General features: G+C 42.3%; 1 protein-coding gene across 2 annotated transcripts; it reads left to right on the forward strand.

Annotated features, from left to right (window-relative positions):
- The first annotated feature begins 13,112 nt into the window (after positions 1-13,112).
- Positions 13,113-18,963, forward strand: LOC121537328 (transmembrane protein 144). 2 transcript variants are annotated; one of them, XR_005995040.2, is made up of 13 exons: positions 13,113-13,296; positions 13,676-13,837; positions 13,937-14,059; positions 14,162-14,261; positions 14,449-14,529; positions 14,665-14,743; positions 15,179-15,252; positions 15,505-15,623; positions 15,785-15,904; positions 16,231-16,328; positions 17,804-17,857; positions 18,334-18,534; positions 18,641-18,963. XR_005995040.2 is itself a non-coding variant. In XM_041844986.2 (12 exons), the coding sequence occupies exons 1-12, from the start codon at positions 13,191-13,193 to the stop codon at positions 18,415-18,417; spliced, it is 1,200 nt and encodes a 399-aa protein (XP_041700920.1). In that variant the 5' UTR covers positions 13,113-13,190; the 3' UTR covers positions 18,418-18,963. The 2 variants fall into 2 exon arrangements, 1 of the variants encoding a protein (XP_041700920.1); XM_041844986.2 differs by having other exon boundaries at positions 18,334-18,963.
- Positions 18,964-27,915: the final 8,952 nt, after the last annotated feature.

The following is a 27,915-nucleotide window of genomic DNA, read 5'->3' on the forward strand; positions in this document are numbered from 1 at the left end:
ATATCAAATAAAATCAAAGTTTATTTGTCACATACACAGGATACAGAAGGTGTAAATGGTACCGTGGAATGGTTACTTACATAGTAACAATATCAAAAACAGAAAGTGTCCAGTTAAAAATATTAGATGATGCTTACCCAGACACACTTGGGTCTCTACAGAATTTGTAAACGGTACAGTGAAATGGTTACTTGCATATTTGCATAGTAGCAATATCAAAAATAGAAAGTGCCAATATCAAAAAATTTAACAAGTGTCAATGCCAGTAGAGAAAGAACAAAATAATATGCAGTATGTACAAGAACAATATCAATAACGATATCAGTGATACTGGTGATAGACAAGGTAGTTACAGTGAGGGAAAAAAGTATTTGATCCCCTGCTGATTTTGTATGTTTGCCCACTGACAAAGACATGATAAGTCTATAATTTTAATGGTAGGTTTATTTGAACAGTGAGAGGCAGAATAACAACAAAAAAATCCAGAAAAACGCATGTCAAAAATGTTATAAATTGATTTGCATTTTAATGAAGGAAATAAGTATTTGACACCTCTGCAAACATTATTTAGTACTTGGTGGCAAAACCCTTGTTGGCAATCACAGAGGTCAGACGTTTCTTGTAGTTGGCCATCAGGTTTGCACACATCTCAGGAGGGATTTTGTTCCACTCCTCTTTGCAGATCTTCTCCAAGTCATTAAGGTTTCGAGGCTGACGTTTGGCAACTCGAACCTTCAGCTCCCTCCACAGATTTTCAATGGGATTAAGGTCTGGAGACTGGCTAGGCCACTCCAGGACCTTAATGTGCTTCTTCTTGAGCCACTCCTTTGTTGCCTTGTCCGTGTGTTTTGGGTCATTGTCATGCTGGAATACCCATCCACGACCCATTTTCAATGCCCTGGCTGAGGGAAGGAGGTTCTCACCCAGGATTTGACGGTACATGGCCCTGTCCATCGTCCCTTTGATGCGGTGATGTTGTCCTGTCCCCTTAGCAGAAAAACACCCCCAAAGCATAATGTTTCCACCTCCATGTTTGACGGTGGGGATGGTGTTCTTGGGGTCATAGACAGCATTCCTCCTCCTCCAAACATGGCGAGTTGAGTTGATGCCAAAGAGCTCCATTTTGGTCTCATCTGACCACAACACTTTCACCCAGTTCTCCTCTGAATCATTCAGATGTTCATTGGCAAACTTCAGACGGCCCTGTATATGTGCTTTCTTGAGCAGGGGGACCTTGCGGGCGCTGCAGGATTTCAGTCCTTCACAGCGTAGTATGTTACCAATTGTTTTCTTGGTGACTATGGTCTCAGCTGCCTTGAGATCATTGACAAGATCCTCCCGTGTAGTTCTGGGCTGATTCCTCACCGTTCTCATGATCATTGCAACTCCACAAGGTGAGATCTTGCATGGAGCCCCAGGCCGAGGGAGATTGACAGTTCTTTTGTGTTTCTTCCATTTGTGAATAATCGCACCAACTGTTGTCACCTTCTCACCAAGCTGCTTGGCGATGGTCTTGTAGCCCATTCCAGCCTTGTTTAGGTCTACAATCTTGTCCCTGACATCCTTGGAGAGCTCTTTGGTCTTGGCCATGGTGGAGAGTTTGGAATCTGATTGATTGATTGCTTCTGTGGACAGGTGTCTTTTATACAGGTAACAAGCTGAGATTAGGAGTACTCCCTTTAAGTGTGTGCTCCTAATCTCAGGTTGTTACCTGTATAAAATACACCTGGGAGCCAGAAATCTTTCTGATTGAGAGGGGGTCAAATAGTTATTTCCCTCATTAAAATGCAAATCAATTTATAACATCTTTGACATGCGTTTTTCTGGATTTGTTTGTTGTTATTCTGTCTCTCACTGTTCAAATAAACCTACCATTAAAATTATAGACTGATCATTTCTTTGTCAGTGGGCAAACGTACAAAATCAGCAGGGGATCAAATACTTTTTTCCCTCACTGTATATGCATAAAATATGCATAGAGGCACTGCAGATAGTCCGGATGACTGGGAACTCGCCCCCAGTGATGAACTGGTCTGTCCGCACCACACCTGAACAAGGGAATCTATATTCGGAGAGCCTGTTTCTGTCCTGCCCTTGACTTTGGTGCAGGGCATGTGATGTCCATGGCCTCTTCGTCGCAAAACTCCCTGTCATCAATAAAAGTAGTGCCAATCATGTTGGAGGTAAACAAAATAATTAAAAGATGTGTTGTTTATGCTTTACATACCAAGTGTTGTCATCGATTCCTTGTAGAGACGTCACACCGCTGCTTTTGCCACATGAGATGGCAGCAGCTTTCCACCAAAGTGTTTGTGTCCTGGGTGGCGTCCTGGTAATATTATTGTATTCTCCTTTGCATAGTTGTTTATTAAGTTGTTTATGAAGTTCACAACTCGCTGCAAGTCCTCATGCTTCAGGTGTAACCTGTGCTTGCTTGGGCCTGCTCTCTTTTTGATGGGAGGCATTAGACCATTATCCTTGTATGACTGGGGTAGGAGAGTCAGGCGTGTTCTACTGATGCTGGAAGACAAATTCCAGATACAAATATTTTAGCATTATTATATAATAGATGTCCGTAATCACCGCCAGACACCTAGCTAAACAATTAACCACAATCCCAATCTATAGAGTACTAGCAATACAAACTGATTGTCATAGCTAGCTAAAGCTACCCAACTAGGTTCAATGTTAGTTAGATAGCTAACATTAGGTTATAACTAGCAATGCAAAAAGCTTTCTGAGATATGAATAATATTACTACACAGATCATACACGTAACGTTAGCTAGTGAGCCAGCCAGCTAATGTTAGCTAGCTAGCTAACAGTACGCTTCAACTAGCTAGCTAACAGTACGCTTCAGCTAGCTAGCTAAACAATGAACATGCTAGATTACGGAGATGTAATTTATAGATTGGCAGGTAAGGGTGCTCTTGAGCGGCTAGATGTTCTTTACCATTCTGCCATCAGATTTGCCACCAATGCTCCTTATAGGACACATCACTGTCCTCTATAGTCCTCTGTAAACTGGTCATCTCTGTATACCCGTCGCAAGACCCACTGGTTGATGCTTATTTACAAAACCCGCTAAGGCCTCACTCCCCCTTATCTTAGATTCCTACTGCAGCCCTCATCCTCCACATACAACATCCGTTCTGCTAGTCACATTCTGTTGAAGGTCCCCAAAGCACACACATCCCTGGGTCACTCCTATTTCCAGTTTGCTGCAGCTAGCGACTGGAACGAGCTGCAAAAACACTCAAACTGGACAGTTTTATCTCAATCTCTTCATTCAAAGACTCAATCATGGATAGTCTCACTGACAGTTGTGGCTTCTTCGCGTAATGTATTGTTGTCTCTACCTTCTTGCCCTTTGTGCTGTTGTCTGTGCCCAATTATGTTTGTACCATGTCTTGTGCTGCTACCATGTTGTGTTGCTACCATGTTGTTTTCATGTTGGGTTGCTACCTTGCTGTGTTGTCGTGTGTTGCTGCCATGCTATGTTGTTGTCTTAGGTCTCTCTTATGTAGTGTTGTGTTGTCTCTCTGGTTGTGATGTGTGTTTGGTCCTATATTTATATATCTATATTTGTTTTATCCCAGCCCCCGTCCCCGCAGGAGGCCTTTTGCCTTTTGGTAGGCTGTCATTGTAAATAAGAATTTGTTCTTAACTGACTTGCCTAGTTAAATAAAGGTTAAATAAAAAAAATACATAAAAAAAAAACAAGAAGTTCTGGAAAACAGTGAAAGACCTGGACAATAAACCCTCCTCACAGCTGCCCATATCCCTTAATGTATGTTGATGATGTGGTTTTTACTGACAAGGAGTGTATGGCTGAGCTCTTTAATCACCACTTCATTAAGTCAGGATTAATTTGACTCAGTCATGCATCCTTGCCTGTCAAACATTTCCTCATCTCCCAGCCCTTCTAATGCAACTAGCTCCGATGCTCCTCCCTCTTTTTCCCCTGCCCCACTACACAGTTTCTCCCTGCAGGCGGTCACTGAGTCTGAGGTGCTAAAGGAGTTCCTTAAACTTGACCCCAAAAAGACGTCTGGACTGGAACAGGCCACCACCTGAAGTGTGGAGACAAGGACTGTGTGGCACTGGCCAACATCATCCACAGGGGTCACAAACCCAGATGGTTTAGATCCTTTTTTATTTAAGGCTACAGCCCCTATCATCGCCGAGCCTATCTCTCACCTTTTTAACCTCTCTCTCCTTTCTGGGGAGGTTCCCATAGCATGGAAGGCAGCCACAGTGCGTCCTTTATTTAAAGGTGGAGATCAAGCTGATCCTAACTGTTATTGGCCAGTTTCTAGCTTGCCCTGTTCATCAAAAGTGTTGGAAAAGCTTATCAATAATCAACTGACTGGCATTCTTGATGTATATAGTATTCTCTCTGGTATGCAATCTGGATTCCGCTCAGGTTATGGATGTGTCACTGCAACCTTAAAGGTCCTAAATGATGTCACCATTGCCCTTGATTCTAAGCAACGTTGTGCTGCTATTTTTATTGACTTGGCCAAAGCTTTTGATTCGATAGACCATTCCATTCTTGTGGGTCGGTTAAGGAGTATTGGTGTCTTGCTAACTACCTCTCTCAAAGTGTGCAGTGTATAAAGTCAGAATATCTGCTGTCTCAGTAACACTTCATTTACTTGGATAGTTGGTGACACTTTATGTGGATAGTTGGTAACACTTTGTGGGTAGAACATTATTTGGATAGTTGGTACCACTTAATGTGGATAGTTGGTAACACTTTGTGGCTAGTTAGTACTGGTAGAACTTTATTTGCGTAGTTAGTAACACTATGTTTGAAAATGTATTCATGAACGCCCAAAATACATTAATCTAATTCTACAATAACATAATGTAATTCAAAGTAATACAATATAGTTCTCTATACAGTATGCTTAGAGTATATTAGAGTATATTAGCCATGCCAGCATCTTCTACTCTTGAATTAATGGGGGGATCGCTACATCCTTATGGATCATACAAAGACTAAGAGCTGAATCAACTGCTAATTGTATTTAGGGGGTGAATTGTAGATAGTTGCTGATTGAAAGGTGATAATAAAAAAGTCCTGCACACTGTACAGTAATGTTGCAGTAAAACAATAGTCATATTGCAAAGACCATTGTATTATTCAGAAGAACCACTGTGTTCTACGGAAGTCCAGAGAGGACATATGAATAAAAGAAGAAATTCCCTTGTTATGTCAAGATCACAACTTATTTATCTCATGATCACTACATAACAAAAGTTGTTATGTCTAGATCACAAGATAATTTTCTCGTGATCACGACATAAAAAAGTTGTTTTGTCGAGATCACGAGATAATCAAAATTACCAAACATCATCCATTCATCATCCAGTCAATAGCAGCCTCAGAGGCTAATAAATCAGGATGCTTCCTTGTAGGCTGTTTCATATGTAAGGCTCCGTTCAGACAGCCTACAAAGCAGCATTCTGACTTATCAGCCTCTGAGGCTGTTATTGAATCTGATGAGTCTGCCAGGAAAGCACATTCACTCTTGATCATACAGTATACATAATGCACTGACTGCTTATCTCCCTGTAATATATTATTATATATATTTACCTATGTAACAGCCTACAAAGCAGAATCCTGACTTATCAGCCTCTGAGGCTGCTATTGAATCTGATCAAGCTCTGAGGCTGAAATTAAATCTGATCAGTTTGTACATTTTAATATTATCCCTAAAACATGAAGTGTCCCTTACTATTATACACATATCAGTTATGCAAGCTAACAATCAGCATAGATAACAAGACTACCTAGCTAACTACATAGCTTGCTATCACAAGACTAGCCAAGTTAGCTGCGTTGTTGTTTGCATGCAATTGGCTGTGGTCTTGGGGGTGGCACAAAGCCTGGGAGACAGCGCTGCCTGGCTTAAATGCCCCATGAGGGCTTACTGTTGTGGAAAATAATCACTATACTTTATTAAAAATCAAAGTTCTTCCAGAGTTTTTTGTAGAATCGAGATTGACTTTATTTACAATTTCAACAAAGCCAGGTTAGTCTGCAGATTACCCCCCTCTCTCTCTCTCTCTCCCTCTATATAGTCCAATTCACACACATCCTAACTTAAAATCCCTCCCTCTTCAGTTTCCCGCTCTTTATCGCTCCGCCCACTTCCTTTGTCTATGATGGCGGCTAAATTCGACTTTCATTCAGTTCAGAATCAATAGTAATACAATCAATCCCTTATATTGCAAAAACACTCATGTTTAGTTTAAACTCTGTTCAACCCTGGCTCTCCCTCCACTTTGTTGGCCACAGTCTGGTTTCAGTCTCTGATAAGGTAGGACAGCCATGGATTTAAGTAAAAGCGAGCAATTCGACCCTAGGTCAGATTCCCACTTCACCCACACACACACAGTGAAATGACCCAATTAAGTTCTTGCCTAGCAACAGAGAATTATAACTATATGTTTGTGATTAACTCAGTTTTATCTCATAGTCCACTAAAAAATCTCCCTCATTACCTCCCCCACAAGCTCTTATCTCAAGGTAATGGACATTTAGCATGCTAAAATTCTAATTTATAAACTGATAATGAGCTCCAAACACAAATTAAGCATGATGTCAGCATGAAATGTACCACCCTTAGTGTAGCAATCAATAAAAATGTATGCGCGGATCCACCGGGGATCAACCATACTGTCAATCTATCATCAATATTTATAGAGTTTCTCTCATGATCTCGACAAAGTAATTTTTGTTATGTCGTGATCATGAGAAAATTATCTTGTGATCTCGACAAAACAACTTTTGTTATTTAGTTATCATGAGATAAATAACTTGTGATCTTGACATAATGAAGGAATAATTATTTTATTAACATGTCCTCTCTGGACATTTATTTTTATTTTACCAGTTAAGTTGACTGAGAACACATTCTCATTTACAGCAATGACCTGGGGAATAGTTACAGGGGAGAGGAGGGGGATGAATGAGCCAACTTGAATGAATTCACTTTGCTTCCATTTTATTTTGACGTTTACTCACTCCTTCATTCCCTCCAGTAGTCTGTAGTCCAGGTTGACCTCGTCACGGTAGAAAAAGCACTTGATGTTGACAAAGACCAAGTGCCTGGGTTTGTGACCCCTGTGGATGATGTTGGCCAGTGCCACACAGTCCTTGTCTCCACACTTCAGGTGGTGGCCTGTTCCAGTCCAGCCGTCTGTATATCTGAACAGGAGGTAAACAAACATGATTCAATTATCTCAAAGGAGTGATGTCCTATGCCAAGTACCTCAACCCAACGGGCTCCTAGTTTGACAAGCTTCCTTCTGGAGACATTAAATACTGTAGTTAATTTGAAAGACCATACAAGTGTGTGATCGTACAGTACCTGCAACAGGAAATCAAACACTCGTAATGGTGAATGCTGGATCAGCCTGAGTCAGGCTTGGGCGTGACGTTTCTGTGTCAACACCTCTGTTTGAGGGAGTTCTGGTACTCCCCCCACGTCATCCTCACAGTGGACTGGCCCACTGCATTGTTCCCTGGGAAGAGGGAAACATCCCACAGCACCACGGGCCAGGGCTGGCCACCTGTGGGATGAGGAGGGGATCCCAGGTCGAACCCAGGTTGTATGTGCAACCCAAGTCTATGTTAGTCTTTTGATCTCAAGTCTACACAGTTAGTCCATTGAGCTAAAGAGCATCTTCACATATCCGACAAGGTTAGTAATCACACGGGCACTGATTCACCACTGCTACACTAGCATACAATACTGATGATGAGGAGGATGAAGGGTCATGAGTGTATTCTTGTTGAGGAGATTACAAACACTACAAAAACACAAAAGGGAAACAATGTACGTATGTGGACTACAGATATCATTCAGGTCAAGGGTGGCCGAACAAAGAACATCAGCTGACACCCAAACATAGCCAGTGTAAGGCTATGAATAAGTTCCTACTCTTTGAGGATTGACATCATGGTGTTATGCATTTGCATCTGTTTCTGTATACTTAGTCTCTCCCACAGACTTATGAGGTCACAGACCGCTGCATGCTCTGCTGGCTAAAGGAGCTAGCACTCGCAGGCTTCATAGCTCCAGGGCTGATACTTCTGCTTACATATATGCATGGCCTAATAATATTACATTGGCTACACAATTCCTGGAATACTGATTTGGGGAGAGATAGATATGACATAGCCTACATGCTATAAAAGCACAGTGTACTTCTTTGTTCAAAAAGGTAAGTTATACAGCAAGATAACCAAATTGACAGAGTGGTCCAATAAAATATATGATATGACTGAAAATGTGTTAATGAAATGTAATGTTTTAATAATTAATGCCTTATAAGACTATAAAAGGCTCACATAAGTATTCTGCAAAGGTGAGGGCCAACTCCTAAAAGGAAAGTAGGAACTCAAGCAAAATGTAATGACCTGACTCTTTGCCAGTATAATATTACAATGTTTTATTATCTGACAGTTTTTCATGTCAAGTGCCAATTTCTGTGCCTTCGGAAACTATTCAGACCCCTTGACCTTTTCCACATTTTGATACGTTACATCCTTATTCTAAAATGGATTAAATCGTTTTTCCCCTCATCAATCTACTAACAATATCCCATAATGGCAGAGCAAAAACAGGTTTTTAGACATTTATGCTCATTTATATAGAAAAAAAATCTGAAATATTACATTTACATAAGTATTCAGACCTTTTACTCAGTACTTTGTTGAAGCAGCTTTGGCAGTGATTACAGCATCGAGTCTTCTTCGGTATGACGCTACAAGTTTGGCACATCTGTATTTGGGGAGTTTCTCCCATTCTTCTTTGAAGATCCTCTCAAGCTCTGTCAGATATTTTCAGGTCTCTCCAGCGATGTTTGATCGGGTTCTAGTCCGGGCTCTGTCTGGGCCACTCAAGTACATTCAGAGACTTGTCCCGAAGCCACTCCTGCGTTGTCTTGGCTGTGTTCTTAGGGTCGTTGTCTTGTTGGAAGGTGAACATTCGCCCCAGTCTGAGATCCTGAGAGCTCTGGAGCAGGTTTTCATCCAGGATCTCTCTGTACTTTGTTCCGTTCATTTTTGCCTCGATCCTGACTAGTCCCTGCCATGGAAAGACATTACATTTACATTACATTTTAGTCATTTAGCAGACGCTCTTATCCAGAGCGACTTACAGTTAGTGAATAGATTTTTTTTTTTTTTTTATACTGCCCCCCCCCCCCGTGGGAATCAAACCCACAACCCTGGCGTTGCAAACGCCATGCTCTATCAACTGAGCTACATCCCTGCCAGCCATTCCTCCCCCTACCCTGGACGACGCTGGGCCACTATGCGCCGCCCATGAGTCTCCCGGTCGCGGCCGGCTGCGACAGAGCCTGGATTCGAACCAGGATCTCTAGTGACACAGTTAGCACTGCGATGCAGTGCCTTAGACCACTGCGCCACTCAGGAGTACTCTACATCCCCAAAGCATGATGCTGCCACCACCATGCTTCACCGTAGGGATGGTGCCAGGTTTCCTCCAGACGTGACTTTTGGCATTCAGGCCAAAGAGTTCAATCTTCGTTTCATCAGACCAGAGAATCTTGTTTCTCATGGTCTGAGAGTCTTTAGGTGCCTTTTGGCAAAGTCTAAGCGGGCTGTCATGTGCCTTTTACAGAGAAGTGGCTTCCGTCTGGCCACTCTACCATAAAGGCCTGATTGGTGGAGTGCTGCAGAGATGGTTGTCCTTCTGGAAGTTTCTCCCGTCTCCACAGAGGAACGCTAGAGCTCTGTCAGAGTGACCTTCAGGTTCTTGGTCACGTCCCTGACCAAGGCCCTTCTCCCCGGATTGCTCAGTTTGGCCGGGCGGCCAGCTCTAGGAAGTGTCTTGGTGGTTCCAAACTTCTTCCATTTAAGAATGATGGAGGCCACTGTGTTCTTGGGGACCTTCAATGCTGCAGACATTTTTTGGTACCCTTCCCCAGATCTGTGCCTCAACAAAATCCTGTCTCGGAGCTCTACGGACAATTCCTTCGACCTCATGGCTTGGTTTTTGCTCTGACATGCACTGTCAACTGTGGGACTTATATAGACAGATGTGTGCCTTTCCAAATCATGTCTAATCAATTGAATTTACCACAGGAGGACTCCAATCAAGTTTTAGAAATATCTCAAGGATGATGAATGGAAACAGGATGCACCTGAGCTCAATTTCAAGTCTCATAGCAAAGGGTCTGAATACTTATGTAAATAAGACATTTCTGTTTTTTATTTGTAATACAATGTCTAAAAACTTGTTTTCTCTTTGTCATTATGGGGTATTCTGTGTAGATTACTGAGGAGTTTTATTTAATTCATCAATTTTAGAGTACGGCTGTAACCTAACAAAATGTGGGAGAAGTCAAGGCGTCTGAATACTTTCCGAAGGCATTGTATGCCTAATAGCCTATGTATTAATTATTCCAAAGGTTACGGAATGATAGCACATGTATTTTGACATAGGCTAGAGGCCAATATGTTGAGATACGAATGCAGGTCACTCAGTCGGTGGAGAATGGGCCTATCTTGTACAAACGGAAACTTCCTGCTGTCAGCGGGTACGCTCCGATTCAGTCCCAGGATCCTATCAAAATGGAAAGCGAAAACCTCGCTTGTGTCCACGGGACTTTTGATAACTCCACATCTTCCTTGACACAATTGATGGTCCTTCACATTGTTATGTTCGTCAGAATGGATCAAGAACAAATTTGATGTGCTTTCAAACAGCAAGAGGGGGATAGATTCCTTATGGGACACCTCATGAATGCGTGTATCTTTACCATCAGCAAGAAAGCGTATGGCACTAATGTCCTCTTTGCTAAACCACGGCAGTGCCCTCACACTGTATATTCGGATAGAACTGATGTGAGGTTCTGTTTGCATCTTTACATTTGAGCTTACATCCCGTGTTGCATTATTTATGGTGTTAATTTGTTTTCAAGATATTTAAATTCCATTAGTACGCTTTTGTCTCCATTCCTCCCACTCCAAAGTGCCAATTTTTCTTAATTTTACCTGCTTAAATCCCTCTTTGGGTTTGGTTCTCCTGGCTTTTCTCCTTAGTTTTGGTCTCACTGTTCCCCTTATAATGGCTGGTTTAATGTGCCTTGACAGTGTTATGTACACCACATTGGACCGCGTCGGAACCACCGACGGTAATACAGATTCGCCGTTGCCACCGGTTGGTGAGTCGGCTGTTTGCGATTGTTCATCATCATCAAACATCAGAGTGTACAGTCCCCAATTCCTCTTGTACCGGAGTCTGTCCAACCGTCTATCCTGGTGCAGCAACGAATATCCAACTTTTATCAAATTCCTTTTCACTGGGGATACTTCCGAAGTAGTCCGTAGTTTGGTATCCTCAGAAAAGAATAACACGACCAAAGAATGAGAGACTTTTTGATGTCTCCGGGATGTAAACATGTAACATTAGAACTTACGCTGGTTCTAATCCCTGAGCCGACTAGGTGAAAAATCAGTCGACGTGCCCTTGAGCAAGGCACTTAACCCTAATTGCTCCTGTAAGTCGCTCTGGATAAGAGCGTCTGCTAAATGACGTAAATGTAAATGTAATGATCCGACATGGTTATCTGTTCGTCTTTGCACCGAGCTCAGGTAAGGATAAGGACAGCGGCGACGCATAGGCTAACTTCCGATACTCATTTTCAACAGGAAAAAAGTGTGGTCCAAAATCAGAACGCAATATAGAGTCTATGGTTATCCCTTATGTCAGTGTGTCATTGCAAGAGAGGAAGGGGTGGCTTTGCTGCAGTAGATAATGAACAGGGACTTCTGCCAAAACAGATGGATCAGATGAGATAACAGACTTATATTGCAAGAATTGATACATGTACATTCGTGCATGTAATAAACACTGTCATACATGTAGGCCCAAAGATACTTTATGTTTTGTCACAATAATAGCCTAACCAATCCTTATCACATATTTTCATCTTAATCAAATCAAATCAAATGTTATTGGTCACATACATATATTTATCAGATGTTATTGCGGGTGTAGCAAAATGTTTGTGTTCCTAGCTCCAACAGTGCAGTAGTATCTAACAATCTACAACAATATACAGAAATCTAAAAGTAAAAGAATGGAATTAAGAAATATATAAATATTAGGACGAGCAATGTTCTGGCATTGACCAGAATACATTAGAATACAGTATATACATATGAAATGAGTAAAACAGTATGTAAACATTATTAAAGTAACCAGTGTTCCATTATTAAAGTGACCAGTGATTCCATGTCTATGTACATAGGGCAGCAGCCTCTAAGGTGCAGGGTTGAGTAACCAGGTGGTAGCCGGCTACTAACAGTGACTAAATTCAGGGCAGGGTAATGGGTGGAGGCCGGCTAGTGATGGCTATTTAACAGTCTGACAGATTCCCTCTTATTCTGAAGTGAAGTGAGTTCGGAAAAACTGAAAGTATGCATCTTAGAAATAGTTTTCACATACAAACTTCATACGCATAAATAACATGGTCACTGTAGTAGAACGTTTATTTTCATTGGCGATATTCTGCATTTTTTAAAGTCCCATCAGGTACCCTGATTTCAGATGTGACCATGTAAACAGGATTATTAGGGAAATCATTGTTCTTGCAAAGCATATAAATGTAAAAAAAAACGATTATATTAATCTGACTATCCACAATAATCATATTATTGTGTGCAAGTAACCGTGCTCACTGATGATTTGTAGCCACAGATGGTTTGTTTACGTTTCTACCATTGTGGCTAGATGGAGTAGGCCTACAGCTCCAACTAGTGTCGGGGACAACAGTTGTTGACAACTGTAGCGTTGTCGCTAAGCCTAACCCTTACTCTTTTCCTAACCTTAACCTCATTCACCTAACCTGCTGCGTTAGTTCTCCTAACCTGCCACATTAATTAACCTTACCTGCCATGTTAATTATCCTAAACTGCCACGTTAATTATCCTAACCTGCTATGTAAACAAACCATCTGTGCCGACAAATCATCAGTATCACCACTGAAGAACACACCCAAAGTTAAGGCCAGCAGCATAATTGATTGCATATCCTAATTAGTATCAGCTGTTGCAGCATTAGTCCCTGTTGTGGAACGGCAAGAATTGTCCTTAATACATGGCTGATCATCTGTGTAGGTTTTGAAACCAGTTAGTGTTGATGGTGGCAGAAATGCTAGATGTAAACATGTTTAAACGTTTAGTCTTAATTGCTGTCACAATGTGGTCTCTGGGGAATTTCTCAGAAGCAGAGAAAGTTGAACAAGGTATGGCACCTACGCACCCTACATCAACGCGCTAGCAAACATATGCCTGAGATGGTGAAAATCCACAATGCATGCTTCCTTGAAAGAAAATGTAGGGCTTAAACAATCTTCCACACAATAATAGTTTGCTCCTGTTTACTTCATGTTGCTGTATGTAGCTAAAGGCTCATAATTGTTACAGATTAATTTAAACAGCGGCATATGATGTGATTACAATTCTAGAATAACATTTTCAAAACCAGCCTACAATGGTCAAACAAATGTATTTGAAGTAGTTTCTTTAATGTAACTTGTCACTCAATGTTTTTGTCAATGGATATTACTGGAGTACTTGACACTGATAAAATGGCTCTTGACTAAATTCAGTAACATTCTTCAGATGTGCATGTCGAAAGTATTACCATGGACGTAACAAGAAGATTACCCTTACCTGGTTCATCAAACATGACTGAAATGGCCTATGGCTTTGTTGCAAACATTATCGCTGTGATCTTGTATGGCAGCAACTTTGTCCCTGTCAAAAGGATAGACACTGGTGATGGTAAGAGATCCATGAAAAAAATCATAATTGTGCATATTTGGACATTTCTCTCTTTTGACCATCTTGTAAGATTTAGCATTCTTAAAAAAAAATCTTCAGGTATGTTTTTCCAGTGGGTGAACTGCGCATCCATTTGGGTAGTTTCGATGATCGGCGACTTGATACTCGGCTCTCCCAAATTCCATCCGTTGGCAATGCTGGGAGGAGCAATCTGGGCCACAGGTATGACGCCAACTTTCAAGCTGCACTGTAACCTTCACACAGAGAAATGGATTGGGCCTACACTCCGAACTACTGAAATGTTCTCATCAATGTTGTTTACAGGCAGTATAACAGTCGTCCCCATAGTAAAATCCATTGGACTTGGACTTGGAATTTGTATTTCGGGATCCAGCAGTTTGCTGATGGGCTGGGTAAGTTCAAGGTAAGTTAATCGCACTGTTTTCAGAAGTCTTTCATATAAGAATCAAACATTTTCAGTAAGTCCTCATTTTCCACTTTGAAACGGCAATTCATATTTAGTCTCAAAGCAATACCATTTCAAAGGGGAATATCTTCTTAGAACAGCAATTGCGTCAGACGGAGGTAATTGAAATCTTTTTTTTCAACAGGTTTGGATGGTTTGGTATTGAAGCCCAGGATGTTGCCAGACCGGTATTGAACTACTGTGGCGTTGGTTTGTGCTTGTTGAGGTAATGAATCATGAAAGCACTTAATCCAATACCTCAGAATAATATTCTTGTCATTGGTCAATTTGTTCATTATTTTAGTATTTGAAGCTCTCATGACAATCAAATGGCATTTACAATTTCTTATTTTGTTTCCAGTGGACTCATCTATTTCTTTGTGAAGACTAATGTTGGAGAACTTCCACATTCAGGATCCACCCCCTTACTGATTAACAGGGTAAGTGTGCTTGACGTTTTCGTAGTCTAAATGCTTTTGCTTCAGTTCAATAAATTAACTTATCTCAGAGGTGCAATCATTTTGGATACATGTCAGACAGCAGCAGCAGCAGCAACGATTACATGAAAGCATACCACAACACATACCACAAAAGACATACCACAGCAACTTCACAGCGAGACAACAGCTTTAATGCCCAAGACATTACCACACATAGCAGCTAATGACTGGTTTTTCTAAAAAAGTATGTTGTCATTCATGACACTTATTGTAACAGCTCTCTAGAAATAACAGTGAGGCGAAAGTTAGACAGGATAGACTTGTCACAACTCCAGAGATGTCTTTTAGAGTTTGCATTGAGATGTCAGTGGGTAACAGCTGTGCTGACATATCGTATACTCAACTGACTAATGACTATTTTGGTGTCTACTTAAGACTGTGAATTCTGGTGGCTATGGGCCTTCGGAGTGCTGGGTGGATGTCATAGGAGAAAAGAGAAAACGCTGTGTGTGAGTACACCTCTTAATCACTCATGCTCTCTTTGCTTTTACAATTGAATAGTTGGAGCTGGGCTTAAGTCAATTGATTTTGGCTCTAGTTACATGTTTGGACATGCTTACTCCTTTTGACTTGACAAGTTCTTGGCCTTTTGGACATGGGGCTTACTCAAGACATGGAAAATTACAGATAACTTAGTTACATGTCTTGCAATTTTCTATGTGGTCATAGAAACTCACTTACCACCCTTTTGACATCTTTAGAGGCTGCTTGTTGTCCGTTGTAGCAGGCCTGTTGTATGGGGCGTCCTTTGTTCCAATCCTCTACATCAAAAGCCATGTGTCGGTCCACGACAGCATCTACTACGGAGCCAGTCTATACGGTGAGGTGCTAGGTTAGCGGGTCCTACAGACAGTACCCAGTCACACATTAAACTCAGTAGCCTATGTGTAATGCTGAAGAGGGTTTGGTCTCAACAACAATGTGCTAAGTTTACATAAATTCTGTCGTCAACCTAATGTGCTTCCCCCCCTTCCCCCCTAGATCTTGACTATGTGTTTGCCACGTGCTGTGGCATCTTCCTCACCAGCATGGTGTATTTCTCCATCTACTGTGCAGCCATGAGGAACAGACCCAGGGTGTTCTCCAGAGCCATCCTGCCAGGTGCTCACTCTCCACTCAAAAATCATACCACCATGCATTCTAATTCTCTCCCTTTCCTGAACTCTGCACACATTTTTGTTTTAGCCGCAGACAAAAACTCCTGATTCAACTTGTCAAGGGCTTGATGATAAGTTGACAAGTAGAATCAGGTGTGCTTGTCCGGGGCCACAACATAAATATGTACTGTTGGGGGTACTTGAGGAACGGAGTTGGGAAACACTTGGTTAAAGAATTGGGCTGGGATTGATAATGCCATGTACAATATGATATGATTTTGTAAAGAATGTTAAGTAGGGTGTCGCTAAATCTCCTCCTCCTATGTTCAGGCTTTTTGTCAGGTCTGATGTGGACGTTGGCCAGTTACTGCTGGTTTCTGGCTAACAACTACCTTAGTGCCGTGGTCACCTATCCCATTGTCAGTGCAGTAAGTACACTTCTGGGATGCCTCCTGACATAAACTATATATACGAAAGTATGTGGACACCCTTCAAATTAGTGGATTCTGCTATTTCAGCCACACACCAGTTGCTAACAAGTATATAGAATGTAGTGCACAGCCATGCAATCTCCATAGACAAACATTGGCAGTCAAATGGCCTTAAGGGCTCAGTGAAATTCAGCGTGGCACTGTCATAGGATGACACCTTTCCAAAAAGTAAGTTGGTCAAATTTCTGCCCTGCCAGTGCTGCCCCGGTCAACTGTAAATGCTGTTATTGTGAAGTGGAATTGTCTAGGAGCAACAATGGCTCAGCCGGTAAGTGGTAGGCCACACAAGCTCACTGAACGGGACCGCCGAGTGCTGTAGCGCGTTGCAACACGCACTACCGAGTTCCAAACTGCCTCTGGAAGCAACGTCAGCACAACTGTTAGTTGGGAGCTTAATGAAATGGGTTTCCATGGCCGAGCAGCCGCACACAAACCTAAGATCACCATGCGCAATGCCAAGCGTCGGCTAGAGTGGTGTAAAGCTCACTGCCATTGGACTCTGCAGCAGTGGAAGCGCGTTCTGTGGAGTGATGAATCACGCTTCACCTGGCAGCCTGACGGACTAATCTGGGTTTGGCGGATACCAGGAAATGCTACCTGCCTGAATGCATAGTGCCAATTGTAAAGTGTGTTGGAGGAGGAATAATGGTCTGGGGCTGTTCTTCATGGTTCAGGCCCCTTTGTTCCAGTGACGGGAAATATTAACGCTACAGGATACAATGACATTCTAGACGATTCTGTGCTTCCAACTTTGTGGCAACAGTTTGGGGAAGGCCCTTTCCTGTTTCAACATGACAAATGCCTCTGTGGACAAAGCAAGATCCATACAAAAATAGGTTGTGAAGAACTTGACTGGAATGCATAGAGCCCTGACCTCAAACCCACCGAATACCTTTGGGATGAATTGGAACGCCGACTGTGAGCCAGGCCTAATCACCCAACCTCAGTGCCCAACCTCAATAATGCTCTTGTGGCTGAATGGAAGCAAGTCCCCACAGCAATGTTCCAACATCTAGTGGAAAGCCTTCCCAGAAGAGTGGAGGCTGTTATAGCAGCAAAGGGGGGACCAACTCCATATTAATGTCCATGATTTTGGAACGAGATGTTCAACAAGCAGGTGTCCACATACTTTTGGTCATGTTGTGTATCATTGCTAGATTACTCATACTTTGTGTAGCACACATGCTTATGTCTTTGTATAGGTTATGAGATTGAGATTCGGTCATATCCTCTTACGGAATATAATTTGTGCCATTTGTCAGTTTCTTGAATGTGCTACCATTCCTAGTAATTCTAAATGGAGAGAACCGGACAATGGTGCTTTGTAAACATGAGAAGGTGTAAGTCATCCTATCATTCAATAAACATAATTCAATTAACATAATTCAAAATGTTTTCCTCTTTCCCTCTAGGGTAATGGTCTAGTCGCAGCTCTGTGGGGAAGTCTGGTTTTCAAAGAAGTCAAAGTAAGTATCCCGGCAAATTTAGTGGATTGATTAGTCTAAGAAACAGCCTCAGCTTCTGGGAACAAGGCACACTTGACAATTACTGAAATTGAAGTATGAACTCTCTCAACCTTTTTATGTAATTTTGCAGGCAGACAAAATCAAGCTCTGCTTTTAATTTTCTAAATATTAAGATTTTGCCCTAGAATTTCCAAATGTAAAACAAATCTTGCTGTGCTGATTTTGCCCATTTACTCTGAAGTATCTGCTCATCCCATCCCTTTTAGACACCAGCTGATTCAGTGTATCATCTAATTTAATTCTGATTAGCTTACCCCATGTCGGATATTTTACATCGCATTGCTCTAATTATGCACACCCCCTTTTACAACACCATTCGGCTCGCATCATGGATACCCTGTGCCAACCCAATTTGACACTGTCTCCAGTGTGACATGCCATCATATATTTGTATTAACTAATGCTTGTCTTTTCAGGGCTTGGTAAACTGTTTAATCTTCATATTAGCCTCCTGTGTTGTCCTGACTGGATCACTGCTGACGGCGTTCTCCAATGTGTAGTGGAACAGAGAATCAATGTACCCCCTAGGTGGCAGCGTTATACAGGAATGGCCCTCCTGGAGGAGACCTGGGGTGTATTCAGTGAGGTGACATGTTCTGAATGTTGCCGATGGAAAGGTAATGGAAAGAGCTGATTCACGAGCACCTATTCTACCTCAGACTATCTGTTCTAGATAGGAATATATTATCTGAACATTCTGTAATGTTACACCCTCCTGAACAGGGCCCTGGATGGTGAAGTATGTTTGTCTCTGATAGTCCTTCTGTTTTGTCCGTACATCTAATGGAGCACCTCATCACCTGGTTAATGAGGATTCAGCTGTTGCTTGTTCAATAGTTTTCAAATTCAAGGGCATTCTGATTGTTATAGAGGGAAGATGTATTTATAATTTGCACAATGTTTATACGGTACTGAAAATAAATATTTATGGTGTTGTCGTCTGTGGCACTTTGCCATGAATGTGTGAGTTAGATTTTTATGAAAATGTCATCTTAATGTTCATCTTTATTTGGAACATGTTTGAATAAAATACCTGACAACCACAAGTTTTTGAGCACTTAACTTTGAAAGGAACCTAGTGGGGAAAGCAGGAACCCTAAATGGTGTGGTAATCTACTGCATAATTTGAGGAAAAACTGCTGCCTTTCAGTCTTAATGGTTTTACCTGAAAATCAAATGGTGAGTGTGTACCTCTTCACAGATCATCTATACTGAATAAACATTTACAGTGCCTTCGGAAAGTATTCAGACCACTTGACTATGTTTCCACATGTTACGTTAAAGCCTTATTCTAAAATGGATTAAATATTTAAAAAATCCTCAGCAATCTACACACAATACCTCATAAAGCGAAAATGTTTTTTTTTTGAAATATTAGCAAATGTATTAAATTAAATATTTAGGCTATAGTGCAAAATAATTACAATTAGTATTAACACTGGAATGATAGATGTGCAAGAGATGATGTGCAAATCGAGATACTAGGGGTGCAAATGAGCGAAATAAATAATATGGGGATGAGGTAGTTGGGTGGGCTAATTTCAAATGGGCTGTGTACAGGTGCAGTGATCGGTAAGGTGCTCTGACAACTGATGCTTAAAGTTAGTGAGGGAGATAAGTCTCCAGCTTCAGAGATTTTTGCAGTTCGTTCCAGTCATTGGCAGCAGAGAACTGGAAGGAATGGCGGCCAAAGGAGGTGTTGGCTTTGGGGATGACCAGTGAGATATACCTGCTGGAGCGCATACTACGGGTGGGTGTTGCTATGGTGACCAATGAGCTAAGATAAGGCGGGGATTTGCCTCGCAGTGATTTATAGATGGCCTGGAGCCAGTGGGTTTGGCGACGAATATGTAGTGAGGACCAGCCAACAAGAGCGTACAGGTCACAGTGGTGGGTAGTATATGGGGCTTTGGTGACAAAACGGATGGCACTGTGATTACATCCCATTTGCTGAGTAGAGTGTTGGAGGCTATTTTGTAAATGACATCGCTGAAGTCAAGGATCGGTAGGATAGTCAGTTTTACGAGGGCATGTTTGGCAGCATGAGTGAAGGAGGCTTTGTTGCGAAATAGGAAGCCAATTCTAGATTTAACTTTGGATTGTGATTCTTAATGTGAGTCTGGAAGGAGAGTTTACAGTCTAACCAGACACCTAGGTATTTGTAGTTGTCCACATACTCTAGGTCAGACCCGTCGAGAGTAGTGATTCTAGTCAGGTGGGCGGGTGCCAGCAGCGTTCGATTGAAGAGCATACATTTAGTTTTACTAGTGTTTTAGAGCAGTTGGAGGCTACTGAAGGAGTGTTGTATGGCATTGAAACTCGTTTGGAGGTTTGTTAACACAGTGTCCAATGAAGGGCCAGATGTATACAAAATGGTGTTGTCTGCTTAGAGGTGGATCTGAGAGTCATCAGCAGCAAGAGCGACATCATTGATTATTGATATACACGGAGAAAAGAGTCGGCCCAAGAATTGGCCATCCTTGAGACTGGGAGACTAGTCAGGTTTGAGGCAAAGATGAACAGAGCAAAAGTACAGCGAGCTCCTTGATGAAAACCTGCTCAGGACCTCAGACTGGCGTGAAGGTTCACCTTCCAACTGCACAACAACCCAAAGTGCACAACTCATTTCTCTACCATAGGCTGCCTCCAACGTCATTTTAGAGAATTTGGCAGTACATCCAACCGGCCTCACAACCGCGTGTAACCACGCTAGCCCAGGATCCCACATCCGGCTTCTTCACCTGCAGATCGTCTGAGACCAGCCACCCGGACAGCTGATGAAACTGAGGAGTATTTCTGTCTGTAATAAATCACTTTTGTAATAAACTCATTCTGATTGGTTGGGCCGGGCTCGCCAATGGGTGGGCCTATGAACTCCTAGGCTCACCTATGGCTGTAACCCTGCCCAGCTGTGTGAAATCTGTAGATTAGGGCATAATTTATTTATTTCAATTGACTGATTTCCTTATGAACTGTAACTCAGTTAAATAATTGAAAATGTAGTTTATATTTTTGTTCAGTGTGTCTATATATACACTGCTCAAAAAAATAAAGGGAACACTTAAACAACACAATGTAACTCCAAGTCAATCACACTTCTGTGAAATCAAACTGTCCACTTAGGAAGCAACACTGATTGACAATACATTTCACATGCTGTTGTGCAAATGGAATAGACAACAGGTGGAAATTATAGGCAATTAGCAAGACACCCCCAATAAAGAAGTGGTTCTGCAGGTGGTGACCACAGACCACTTCTCAGTTCCTATGCTTCATGGCTGATGTGTTGGTCACTTTTGAATGATGGCGGTGCTTTCACTCTAGTGGTAGCATGAGACGGAGTCTACAACCCACACAAGTGGCTCAGGTAGTGCAGCTCATCCAGGATGGCACATCAGTGCGAGCTGTGGCAAGATGGTTTGCTGTGTCTGTCAGCGTAGTGTCCAGAGCATGGAGGTGCTACCAGGAGACAGGCCAGTACATCAGGAGACGTGGAGGAGGCCGTAGGAGGGCAACAACCCAGCAGCAGGACCGCTACCTCCGCCTTTGTGCAAGGAGGAGCAGGAGGAGCACTGCCAGAGCCCTGCAAAATGACCTCCAGCAGGCCACAAATGTGCATGTGTCTGCTCAAACGGTCAGAAACAGACTCCATGAGGGTGGTATGAGGGCCCGACGTCCACAGGTGGGGGTTGTGCTTACAGCCCAACACCGTGCAGGACGTTTGTCATTTGCCAGAGAACACCAAGATTGGCAAATTCGCCACTGGCGCCCTGTGCTCTTCACAGATGAAAGCAGGTTCACACTGAGCACATGTGACAGACGTGACAGAGTCTGGAGACGCCGTGGAGAACGTTCTGCTGCCTGCAACATCCTCCTGCATGACCGGTTTGGTGGTGGGTCAGTCATGGTGTGGGGTGGCATTTCTTTGGGGAGCCGCACAGCCCTCCATGTGCTCGCCAGAGGTAGCCTGACTGCCATTAGGTACCGAGATGAGATCCTCAGACCCCTTCCCTTGTGAGACCATATGCTGGTGCGGTTGGCCCTGGGTTCCTCCTAATGCAAGACAATGCTAGACCTCATGTGGCTGGAGTGTGTCAGCAGTTCCTGCAAGAGGAAGACATTGATGCTATGGACTGGCCCGCCTGTTCCCCAGACCTGAATCCAACTGAGCACATCTGGGACATCATGTCTCGCTCCATCCACCAACGCCACGTTGCACCACAGACTGTCCAGGAGTTGGCGGATGCTTTAGTCCAGGTCTGGGTGGATGCCACGCACACTACTGAGCCTCATTTTGACTTGTTTTAAGGACATTACATCAAAGTTGGATCAGCCTGTAGTGTGGTTTTCCACTTTAATTTTGAGTGTGACTCCAAATCCAGACCTCCATGGGTTGATGAATTTGATTTCCATTGATAATTTCTGTGTGATTTTGTTGTCAGCACATTCAACTATGTAAAGAAAAAACTATTTAATAAGATTATTTCATTCATTCAGATCTAGGATGTGTTTATTAAGTGTTCCCTTTATTTTTTTGAGCAGTGTAGTTTGAATTGAAACTTGGGAGAGTGAACCTGATTATTTCTCCCATGGCAATATGTAATAGTTGTTCAAGCTTAATAAAAGGTGAATTGTGCTATTTTCGCTCTTTGCTTCTGAATCCACAAAATTGACTTTTTATTAACATGTAAACAAACAGGAAATTAGTACTAATGAGAATTTTTGTCATTTCTTTTGAGGGTATATGGCAATGGGTATTTTTTGTACTTTTGTTAGACTGACGAATCGAGGAATAACTCACTTCAGAATCTGTGTAGCTATAGCAGCTATCTGGTGGTCCTCTGTAGCTCAGCTGGTAGAGCACGACGCTTGTAACGCCAGGGTAGTGGGTTCGATCCCCAGGACCACCCATACGTAAAAATGTATGCACACATGACTGTAAGTCGCTTTGGATAAAAGCGTCTGCTAAATGGCATATTATATTATTATTATATTATCTCGTCTAGGCTACTTTTGAATAGGAGGAACACAGGGACAAACTATTGTTACTCAGGTTCAATCCTAGGATTAAAGTCCCCTCCTTTTGTATTATGTAAATAACTTTAGTAATGAGGCACAATAGTTTGAGAAGTACTTGCATGACCCTGCACTTTCAAAACCTCCCAGCTAATCGCGATATGTTGTGTATGTCAGGACAGCAGACATTGTGGATGCTTTACTTCCGGGACAAAGGCGTAGTTCAGTTCTGATGGGTTTCTCTCGTGCTTTTTGGGATTTAATGATACTACTGTAGGATTGGACAATGAAGGCAGAATCCTATTGAGCTGTACCAATAAATCCATCTAACGTTTCTAAAATTGTAATTTTGGTCAACATGCCAGTTGAGTGCAATGGTTTCAAGACCCTGAGAGGGGATAAAATTTTTATCCCCTCTCAGGTTCTAGAAACCACTGCACTCAACTGGCATGTTGACCACAATTAATGGACATTACATACAGTGTCGACGCATCATTCAGGGCAGGTGGGGCAGAGGCCCATCTGTTTAGCTTAAAAAATACAATAAAAATGCCTGTTTTGCATTGTAGTTTGGCATTAATACGTGTCACATATCAGTTTGCAAACAATGTACAAAAAATAAATAATTGAGTTAATAAAGCCGCATATAAACATATATATGCAGGTGTTTCAGCCTAGCTCAGTACTTTCTGTGGTAGTGGGGCAGCCAGCGGAGAATAATGAGCGTAGGAGTTGGTAATGCTCTCTAGTTGCGCCGTGTTTGGCTCAGTGTTCTGTCACTCATGGTGACACTACGTCACAGCAAAATCTACAGGTAGAGCTCGAAAATTCAAGACCCTTGGGTGCTGCCATGGACTTAGATTAGAAGTGCCCATCCAAGAAGGCTCAAGGTCATTGGCCACAGATAAAATGACGTCAAATCACGTTATATCTACCATAGCTTTGATCGGACTGATCATGTCAACGTCATACTTTCAAAATCTTAGCTAGCAAGCTAGACAAGTAGTCATAATCATGAATCAAGTAGACAACCTACTGGCAAATCCTTTTCAATCCTTGTCATATGAAGATAAAATATAGATAAAATGTATCGGTGTTCATCGGCCATTTGACAAACATTACACAAGTTCGAAATTGCAAATTCAACAATGAGTGCTGAGGCTCGACTGCAATCTTGGGTTCGATCCCAGGCTGCATCGCAGTGCTAGAGGCATCGCTACAGACCCGGGTTCGATCCCAGGCTGTGTCACAGCCGGCCGTGACCGGGAGACCAATGGGACGGTGCACAATTGGCCCAGCATTGTCCGGATTAGTGGAGGGTTTGGCCGGCCGGGATTTCCTTGACTCATCGTGGTCTAGCGACTCCTTGTGGCGGGCCGGGCGCCTTCAAGCTGACTTCGGTCATCAATTCGAAGTTGTTTCCTCCGACACATTGGTACTGCTGGCTTCCGGGTTAAGCGAGCAATGTGTCAAGAAGCAGTGCGGCTTGGCTCTCGACCTTCGCCGAGTCCGTAGGGGAGTTGCAGCGATGAGACAAGATCGTATCTTCTGGCCCATTGCATTGCATGTGAATGTTTAATCATTTTTTTTACCCCCTTTTTCTACCCAATTTTGGATATCCAATTGGTAAAGTTTGAATACATTGGCCATACTGTCAATCCAGCATGGCTTCTGCCGCGTTCAAAACAACTGGAAACTCGGAACTGGGAAATCTCAGACATCAGTGAGTTCAAGACAACTCTAAAAACTAGCTCCGACTGGGAAAATACGGAAAATAATTTTGAACGGTCATCCAACTCGGAATTCGAAGTCGGGAACTCGGGCCTCTTTCTAGAGTCCACAAGAAGGACCGCAGCGCCACCTTCCTGTTCAAGTGAGCACAGCACAACAATGTGAGTCCAAAAATGTATTGTATGCTGCTGCATTAATTATGTAATATGCCAGGGAGATATCTATACTGTAGCCAACAAAGTAATACTAAGTGTATGTTGTGTAGTAAGCTGTTAGTAGCCCATGCACCTCACCAGTGGCGGCTCCTGAAAAAATTCTCAGGAGGGGCAATTTTTCTGATGATTTAGGTGACCTACACACATTTTTAAAAAGATATGTCCAGCAACAACATGAAGACAGGGGCAGCATATAAGTCAATACCAGAATCATTTATTGACTGATCTCAGGGAGTGCTCCTAATCTCAGCTTGTTACCTGTATAAAAGACACCTGTCCACAGAAGCAATCAATCAATCAGATTCCAAACTCTCCACCATGGCCAAGACCAAAGAGCTCTCCAAGGATGTCAGGGACAAAATTGGAGACCTACACAAGGCTGGAATAATAATAATAATAATATGCCATTTAGCAGACGCTTTTATCCAAAGCGACTTACAGTCATGCGTGCATACATTTTTGTGTATGGGTGGTCCCGGGGATCGAACCCACTACCTTGGCGTTACAAGCGCCGTGCTCTACCAGCTGAGCTACAGAAAGTGGATACTCATGGATGCGCATCGCAATTGTAAAATGTCAACACAATTGGAGACACCACGTCATTTTTGGAGACATGTTATTGACAGTAAACTATTGTAGATGCGACTGCTAACTAAATAAAACATTTTAGCTGGCTAGCTAATCATCTTAGCTAAATGTGGGGCAAACAATTCAGTTATTTACCGTTAATTTGAGGGATTGGGGTGAAAGAAATCGAGTTACATAGTGATACTTTACGATATACTGTATTGACAATATCGCAATATAACCATATCCACCCTGTCCAAAGTCTCTACTTGGTCTCAGTTCTCCAGTAAACTTGTGATTATCAACACTAACCTCATCGTTGTGGCGGCGGACAGCTAGCCTGTATCCCTCATCCAGTTGAGTGGCAATGTTATTTTTTCGTTCGTACCATTTTTTTGGAAAATCCTCGGGTGTAGGACTTCCCCCTTTAGTAGAAACCTGTTGAATTATTAAATTTGGTCTGGGAGGTCCTAATTGTTTCGTTGCCAATTTATCTTCATTTGTTCGCCGACAAAAAGGAAATTCTTTCAAAGACACAATCGAGTTGCACTGAAGCCTAGCCATGTTGATAGTAGTAGTGAATTGATTGACGCTGCTACCCTCTCTTTTCTTAGTTACGTTCATGTGACGAAAGCGCGTAGTGCAAGCCCACAGACACCCATTGAGATTGTATTGAAGGCTCTGAAATTTGAAAAAAATAGATTTTACATGGGAGTCTATGACAGAAGTTCTGGGCGATTTTCAATCTGACTGAAATCGCCCCAAAAGGGGGTGGAGCCATTTGAAGCACGACTTTAGCCTGATTCGACATTTAGTGGCAGTGTGGCACTGTGGCAGATCAGACGTATAGATTACAACACTGATAACTACTGTTGCCGTGATATAATTGATTAGAAAAAAAATCCCTTCCTTTTCCCGTTTGGCAGTGCGTCGCCCATATCGCCCTATTGAACAGGCCGTCCCTGCACCTCACCCTAATAATTTGGTCCCTTTCCCGCTCATAACCTACTGTTCTGACTTGGTGGTGCGCATGTAGCCTATAGCCTGTTTTAGAGAAATGTAACCATTGAATATTGTAAGAGCTTTCATTGTCTTCATATATGCCCCCTTTATTTATCCTACAGTTATGACTTGGTGTACAGGGAGAATACTGAAAGAATGGCCCATGTTCTGAATTCCTTCGCTGTACATTTCAAAAGTGCTGAACAAATAGTTATATTGACTACGTCTGTCCTAGCTTGGATTGCCTCTTATCCGCTCGTCGTTCCCTTATGCCATAGTTTGTACATCTCAATTGTCAGTAGAAACCACATTTGTTTAAGCAAGTCAACCATATCAGCTATGTTAAAAAAAAAGGCAGTAAATGAGGCTGTATTAACTGTTTCGCTGCCAGACAAGGATCCGCTGATAGCCAGGTGTAGCAGTGGTAAGGATTCACTCCATGGTGCTGAAAAGAAGGCTCTGCTGTTGGGACAGCTTTATGTAGGCACTAACAGTTTGGGTGCCCAGTTTGTCACTGCTATAATGCAATTAATGTATTGTTTAATGTTGTGTTGTGTAGTGGCTTTGCTGGCATGCATTAACAAAAAAAAATGTTTTGCCCCACCAAGATTTACATGCTAAAATCCCCAGTGATTACATAATACTGATCAAATGCTTCAGCAAAATGCTTTTCTTGTCGAACTTGTAAAGGCAAAGTTTCTATTTTTCATATCCGCATTCAGCTTTTATTTCCTACTGTCTGTTGAGCATGAGACATGACATTGGAAAGAAGACTGTACTTAAATATAATAACCTTGCTATGCTCCCCCGTACCTTAGCCAAGTGCTTTAACTTTAAAAATGAATTCCTGTCAAAATAGTGTTATGCCTTCAAAAAAGGATTAACTCAAACTATGGGACAATGAAGTTAAAATGGATCTACACTTCATTTAATGTTTAATGTTCATTTTAAAGCAGCAAGTCAGCGTGTTTGATAAATGAGTGCATCGGCAGTGTGTAAAGCAGCATTTCCACACATAAGTAGAGGGCACTCAATGATACCGGCCCACATTCACAAAGCCTCACAGAGTAGGAGTGCTGATCTAGGATACATCCAATTCATACTGAGGATGCTCAGGACGCTCTGATTTATGTACTTTTTCCTGTGTATTTTTGCAGAAAAGCCACCATTGAAAGATGGCAATGACAGTTGTATCATCCAATCATCTCCCTCCATCCCCTCTATTGATACAAGTCTCTCTGCTCTCCAGTTGCCTAGATATCCCGTGCCATTAAGTACTTTGTCCACTGATTGGAAAAATCTCAAAGCACGCCTCCATCAGTGCTTGGACTGCCCACAGTCAATTGAGGGGGACAGTCTCGAAGGGAATCATGCCCCTGGTGCCGAGGCTTGTATTCAGATCCATTGACTTTGAACATTCTATAGCTTCCTTGCATTAATGAAAGATGGGTTATACTTTTATGGATC

Source organism: Coregonus clupeaformis, chromosome 2 (genome assembly GCF_020615455.1).
Source record: "Coregonus clupeaformis isolate EN_2021a chromosome 2, ASM2061545v1, whole genome shotgun sequence".
Classification (NCBI taxonomy): Eukaryota; Metazoa; Chordata; class Actinopteri; order Salmoniformes; family Salmonidae; genus Coregonus; species Coregonus clupeaformis.

Bases quoted from the DNA above. Each gene is read 5' to 3' on its own strand.
- LOC121537328 (XM_041844986.2), top strand. From the start codon at position 13,191: ATGGTGGCAGAAATGCTAGATGTAAACATGTTTAAACGTTTAGTCTTA. The intron at 14,262-14,448 runs GTAAGTTAATCG...TTTTTTCAACAG, and splicing joins ATGGGCTGGGTAAGTTCAAG to GTTTGGATGGTTTGGTATTG. The intron at 17,858-18,333 runs GTAAGTATCCCG...TTGTCTTTTCAG, and splicing joins TGGTTTTCAAAGAAGTCAAA to GGCTTGGTAAACTGTTTAAT.